Raw genomic sequence first — 6,234 nt, 5'->3', positions numbered from 1 at the left:
AGAATGTGGCTAGTAAATCTGTTGAATGTTGTTAGCAGTATATAGTCGTTAGAAAATGGGCTTTTAACAGGAAAAACATGTCTCCAGAATATGGTTAGTTTTGCGTTAAAATTTTGTAAATTATTAGTTCATTTCGACGAGAGGAATCAGAAAAGTAAAAAATTATTATTTTTACCCAATATTTTTTGAAAATATCCAAAATTTAGCACTCTTAGCCTAGCTAACTGTCAATTCATCTTGTTGAGTTGAACCAATAGTCTAAAAAAAAAAAAAATCTAAGCAAAACTAACATAGGCGATTTTTTTTTTGAAAAAAGACAAAAAAAAAAAAAAAATCCTGTGGGATTGTTAAGGGAAAACGGGCTTTGTCACTATGGACCTGGATCAAAAGTCACTGGCCCAACATTTTGAACGGGGCCTTTTCTATGGACCTGGATCAAAGTCACTGGCCCGACACTTTGAAAGGGGCCTTTTCTATGGACCTGGATCAAAAGTCACTGGCCCAACATTTAAACCCGAATATAAAGCCCAAAAAAACTTCTAACCCGATTCAACCAAATACCCTAACCCCTCTTCTCCCCCCCTCTCTCTCTCTCTCTCTCTCTCCCTCCAAACCAGACGCCTCGCTCGCTCCCCCACACCACCCAAAAAAAATGGCGGACGTAGTCCAGTACCGCCTCGAGCGCATGGTCCAGGAGCTCGACGACCTAGAGAGCCGCGGCCTCTTCTCCCGCGCCGAAATCTCTGAGATCGTCAAGCAGCGCCGCAAGTTCGAGTACAGGCTCAAGCGCCCCAGCCCTCTCAAACAAGACTACCTCGCCTACATCGACTACGAGACGCGGCTCGACGAGCTACGGCTGCTGCGGCGCAAGGCGGCAGCGAGGGAGATGAGGAGGAAGGGAAACAGGAAGCTGAAGAAGTCGGTTTCGGACTTCGCCGGGGTGGCGAGGATCGTGGAGATTTATCGGCTGGCGACGAATAGGTTTAAGGGGGACGTGGAGCTTTGGTTGAGGTATCTGGAGTATTGTAGGGAGCGGAGGAATGGACGTATGAAGAAGGTATGTGGTTGTGTTTATTATTATTAGAGGGCTAGTATCAAGCTGTTCGAACTTGGTTTATTTACCAAACGAGCCCTCGAGTCGGGCCGCTACAAAAAATCCAAACTTTTATAAACGAGCCGAGTTACAATTAACTAAGCTCGGCTTGTTGGAAATTAGCCTAACTGGAGCTTGAGTCCAAATAATCGAGCTTGAGCTTGACTCGTTTAGTATCAAGGTGTTCAAGCTTGGTGCATTTACTAAAGGTATCAAGGTGTTCGAGCTTGGTGCATTTACTAAAGGAGCCTCGAGTCAGGCCGATAGAAACGAGCTGAACTTGTATTAACAAACTGAATTACAACTAACTCGATTCGTTTACTTAACTAAACGAGCTTCAAACTCAATCTCGAGCTCTATGGTTTGCTAGCAAACTGAGCTGAGCCAATAGTATAGGTATGAAAATGGTATATGTACCAATATGCACACCAAGGTTTTAATTTCGGTATAGGACCAATTAACGGTAACTCAGTAATGGTCGCAGTAAAACGGTGTAGGAGTATCAACCAATACGGTATCAACGGGAATCGGTTGTAACGGTTGTGAATTGCATTTTTTATGGAAAAAATATTTTAAAGTACCTAAATCATATGTAACGGTACATGGTCAAGTATCGGCCGTGAATCGGACACAGACGGATACCTAACTGGAACTGGCTAATGCATGTGATTTAACATCTCATAGATCGGGGCGAAATGGTATTCGGAACACAGAAGGCTCAAAAACAATATCTGGGGTGACTTACTTAAATATGTTGATATGTTCAATGTTGATTTTGGCACTTAAAATGATTTTTTTTGCTTAACCTATAGTTATATGATTACTAAGACTTGTATGCTTTGTGGATTAATTGAAACATCGGCAGTGAAGAAATAGAAGGAAAGTGGTATTTGTTAATGGGCGGTTGCAGGCAATAGTAGGAAAAGCTTTGATTGAGTGTGTAGTTTTTTGGCAAGTTGAAATTTTATGAGAGACAAAACAGCATAGCGAAATAAGAGGTATAAACCCCCTGACTTGCACCCAAAACTCTACAACTTCAAAGCATAGGGAACTAGACAAGACAATGAGACTATGTATTCACTACCCTGACACTGGAAGTGCGTGAGATTAATAAAAAAAAGAAGAAAGAAAAGACCATAGAGAAAACCGGGAAAACGAAAAAAAAGCAGACGGTATGCTAACAACGGTCTCTGATATTTGACCACCAAAGTGGAATCTCTAGAGGTTTTGTCTAAAGATTCTTCCTTTCGATCTATCAAATAAGTAGCTGCTGCCATAGAAAATTTGATAATAGAATTCATGACAGAAAATGTTATGCAGTGCTAAACTATGGGCAATCTATCGCAGTATCGCTCCAATAACTTCTTAGTAGTCTGCTTCAGATTTAGAGCATCAGCATTGCAAATATCTTGGTATTGCAATGGATCAGTTATGTCCGTTGGGTCTGATTGTTTTGTGTTTGTTATCTCTAGACCATCACTTTCTGGATGATATCGGATTTAACACAACTTTTTCAAATATGTCATCCTTTTTACTTTCTGTAGGTCCTTGCTGACGTGATTAGATTTCATCCAAAAGTACCAGGGATCTGGATATATGCTGCAGCTTGGGAGTTTGACCAAAACTTAAATGCCGCAGCTGCCCGTGCTCTTATGCAAAGTGGTTTGAGAGCTTGCCCAACTTCAGAGGATCTCTGGGTGGAGTATCTACGTATGGAACTCACGTACCTCAATAAGCTAAAGGCGAGGAAGGTTATTCTTGGAGAAGACAGTGGAACACTCAGTCGTGATCATCGCGATACTGATGAGAAACAATGGAGAGATGAAAACAAAGAATTATTTATGACGCTTGAGGAAAAAAGAGAGAACAACGAGGAGGCATCAGATGTCCAAGATGGGGAATCCGAGAAATTAGATTTATTCCGGGAGCATGGTTTGAGTATTCTTCAAACTGTTTATAGTGGTGCAGTTGAAGCTCTCCCTTCTAATTTCAACCTTAGAACACGGTTCATTGAGATATTGGAAGCAACAAACTTGGATCATTCAGAAGAGATGCGAAAAGAGATACTGGATGAGATGAACAGAGATTTTTCAAAAGAACCAGAATACTGGGAGTGGCTTGCAAGGCTTAATTCCAAAAGGACAGTTGATAAGGGTGAAGGAATCAAGCTCTCTTGGTTAGAAAAAGCAATTCAGGTATAATATCATGTTAACCTGTTGGTTTATTTCAACCTTATTTATCTTGCGCATCTTAGCAAATCGGTTGATATTGTTATCAAGTAATAAGCATGTTTGTTCCTCTTAATTTGTTGCATTTTCTGACCTTTTGGCCCATTACGGTTCTTGCAGTGCTAGACATTGCATGAGCATATTTTTTTCCTGCATTTAAAGCGTCTGCAACCGCGTTGTTTCATATGAAGATCAAGAAGGGTAAATTGAATATGGATTGCGTTCAGTAATAAATAGCTCAATGAAAAATACAATTGTCACATGTTCTTGTATTGCTAGTATATCTGGCACAGTTTCTAGGCCTATTATATATGAGGCCTATCCATTTTGCTCCTTTGACATTGTTATTGTTAGCTGCTAACATTTGAACAGAATTTTCTTACTTTTGCTCCACTGTTGAACTCGACCATCATTTGGAAAGCTTGATTATGATAATTAAGTTTGTGTCAAATATTTTTGTTTTAGTCAACTGCTTATAACCGTCTGATGATCACCTTGCATGTTCTTCCCTGTAGATTTATGAAGATGCTATAAAAGTCCTGCCTTCAGCTACGATGTTTACCCTCTATATAAGGTTTTTGAGGGACATTATTGTTGATAAAAGTGGAGAAGTACAAATTTCTGGGCTCTTCAGCGCTTCTGATTCTACCGTAGATCCTATTTCTCATGCTTTGATGGTATATGAAAGGGCAGAGAGCATGGGTTGCATTACCGAAGATCTCGCTTGCCAACATATTTCCTTTTATATAGAACTTGGGAGATTGGAGGAAGCTAGGAAGTTGGCAGAAACGCTTTGCAGTGGAAAACTTGCAGATTCAGTGGATTTGTGGGTACTGAGGTTCTCAATAGAAATGAGATGTGTCCCCAACAAATCTGGCCTTCCAAGTAAATCGGATATACTATCTGTCTACAAACTCCTAAAACCAGTTCTCACGAGGACCGCTGTTTCAAAAGCTGAGAGCTTGTGGATTTTGGTATGACAAAGTTACTCCATACTTTGCTGTATGCTTATATCAGTTTTCTCTTAATTGGTTTATTGACTAAAACGTATTAACAAACCCAACACCCCCCCCAACACACACACGCGCGCGCACGAACACACACACACACATGCAAACGCACAAAGAAATTGAAAAATGACTGGATGGCAGAATGCTTGTCAAGCCCAGTGACTTCAATATTTTTTCGGCAGGCTTTAAAGTTCTTCTCAAATCAAAGACATTATTGTGACAAGTTGGTGGAGCTTTCCCTGGTTTCATTGGCTAAAGATGGTGGCAGTGATGATGGATTTTCCCTCTCTTCTGCTATTGTAAACGTTGTTCTTCAGAAGGGTGGAATTAAGAGCGCAAGGGATATGTATAAAAGGTTTTTTCTCTAGATCTTGAGCTATTGAACTTTGTTTGAATGGACCTTGTCAATGTCGTATCCGTATTTCACTGCTGAAAAGTAGCATCCACGTTTTAGCGCAATTCATGTGTTTTATGTTATTATTTGAACTTCGATCGGTTGACAATCAGTATACGCATTACCCAAAAGCAAGACAGCCAAGCCTTTGTTTTGGATATGTTACACGTGTTTTCTGCGCTGATTTGCGAAAATGTTGGATTTAGGATATGCTTGAGATGGCTCTGAAGTTTTAACCCTTTATCCTGTTTCATTTTCAGGTTTCTTGCTTTACCCCATCCAGGTCGTGCAATATATAAAAGTTGCATTGATTTGGAATCGAACCTTGCATCTGCAGGCGATAGAGATGGTCTTGTAGAAGCCAGAAAATTATACGAATCTGCTCTTGCAACTTACGACCAAGATGTGAGCTTGTGGCAAAGCTATTACTCTTTGGAGATTAAGGTATTGTTCAGTCTTCCTCACTTGTTCCGTTGTGATTTGCTATTTGTGTTTTCTGTGTTCAGTTGCAAAAAAAAAAAATGTTTGATCTTTGTGCTTTCAGAAACAGAAGCTATGACAAGTTAGAACGGCTCATCGCTTGCATATGGTTTTGATTATAATGTGACAATTTCGAAAAAATTTCAATGAAGTTGTGTGAGCATGTTGTGTGTGTTTGCATGCAAAATAGTATCTGCCATGTACCCTTTGAGTTGTGGTGCTCTTGTTGTACTCCCTCTAAAGGTTATTCTAATTTCTTTGTGACTGGTTGTCATAGATGTACATTTTCATCCAAGGAAAACGATAATGGCAAAACTGTTTTTGTTAGTTCCAAAATTTTAGTGCATAGAAGTCTTGAACCCTGTACAAAGTACGTCTTTTATGCACTGGATTTTCAACTTTAACAAAAATAGTTTTGACATCATCACTATCCTTCGTCGAAATGGGTTACTAAACAGCTTTAATTTTACAGATGGGTACATCAGAAACAGCTAACGCTGTCTGTTGGCGTGCACGGAAGTCGCTTAAAGACAACGTCTCCCTGCTCTCTTCTCCATATTTGTGATGGATACACGTGTACCGATCTCTTCCAATTTTGACTTGACTAATTTAAGTTTTCTTTTTTGCTGTCCAGAGCAGTATAATGTGTTAATTTATCTTTTCTGTCTGTGTATCCATTTTTTTTAATGGAACTTTTTGTGTATCTTTTTTCTGATGGTGGTTGTCTGTGCATTTGAGTTGCCTCCCAATTGTTGCTCACAGAATGAGGTTAAGCCTTTGAAAATATCTGAATCTTAGAAATAATAAAAGGGGGATGATGCCACAATGCCATTTTTAACCCATATGCAACTGCCCTAAACGCAATTTTATCCGGAGTTGTAGTCGAGAGTTGTGTACGTAGCATTAGCTTACTATCATACTCTCTCTCTCACTGAAAACCCACCTTTTCCTACAGTTCCGCTGTGCTTTTTTCCATTCCTCTCATTTGCTTCTGTTTCCACTCTCATCTCAATGCTTCCAAGCTACTTC

General features: G+C 39.8%; 2 protein-coding genes across 2 annotated transcripts in view; one reads left to right on the top strand and one right to left on the bottom strand.

The window, feature by feature from the left end:
- The window catches only part of LOC131310836 (lactoylglutathione lyase GLX1-like), a 68,972-nt gene extending 65,623 nt beyond the window's left edge, over positions 1 to 3,349 (bottom strand). Inside the window, exon 1 of the mRNA XM_058338086.1 lies at positions 3,346 to 3,349. The gene's annotated coding sequence lies outside the window, so the exon portion shown is untranslated. The remainder of the gene's footprint in view (positions 1 to 3,345) is intronic.
- Positions 556 to 5,954, top strand: LOC131310779 (uncharacterized). Its single transcript, XM_058337977.1, has 6 exons — positions 556 to 1,057; positions 2,638 to 3,288; positions 3,837 to 4,295; positions 4,514 to 4,686; positions 4,986 to 5,169; positions 5,678 to 5,954. Exons 1-6 carry the CDS (start codon positions 653 to 655, stop codon positions 5,768 to 5,770), a joined length of 1,965 nt encoding a protein of 654 aa, XP_058193960.1. The 5' UTR covers positions 556 to 652; the 3' UTR covers positions 5,771 to 5,954.
- The last annotated feature ends 280 nt before the right edge of the window (positions 5,955 to 6,234 follow it).

Source organism: Rhododendron vialii, chromosome 2a (genome assembly GCF_030253575.1).
Source record: "Rhododendron vialii isolate Sample 1 chromosome 2a, ASM3025357v1".
Classification (NCBI taxonomy): Eukaryota; Viridiplantae; Streptophyta; class Magnoliopsida; order Ericales; family Ericaceae; genus Rhododendron; species Rhododendron vialii.
This window is presented reverse-complemented; position numbering and strand designations above follow the sequence as displayed.

Bases quoted from the DNA above. Each gene is read 5' to 3' on its own strand.
- LOC131310779 (XM_058337977.1), top strand. From the start codon at position 653: ATGGCGGACGTAGTCCAGTACCGCCTCGAGCGCATGGTCCAGGAGCTC. The intron at 3,289-3,836 runs GTATAATATCAT...TCTTCCCTGTAG, and splicing joins GGTTAGAAAAAGCAATTCAG to ATTTATGAAGATGCTATAAA. The intron at 5,170-5,677 runs GTATTGTTCAGT...TTAATTTTACAG, and splicing joins ATTACTCTTTGGAGATTAAG to ATGGGTACATCAGAAACAGC.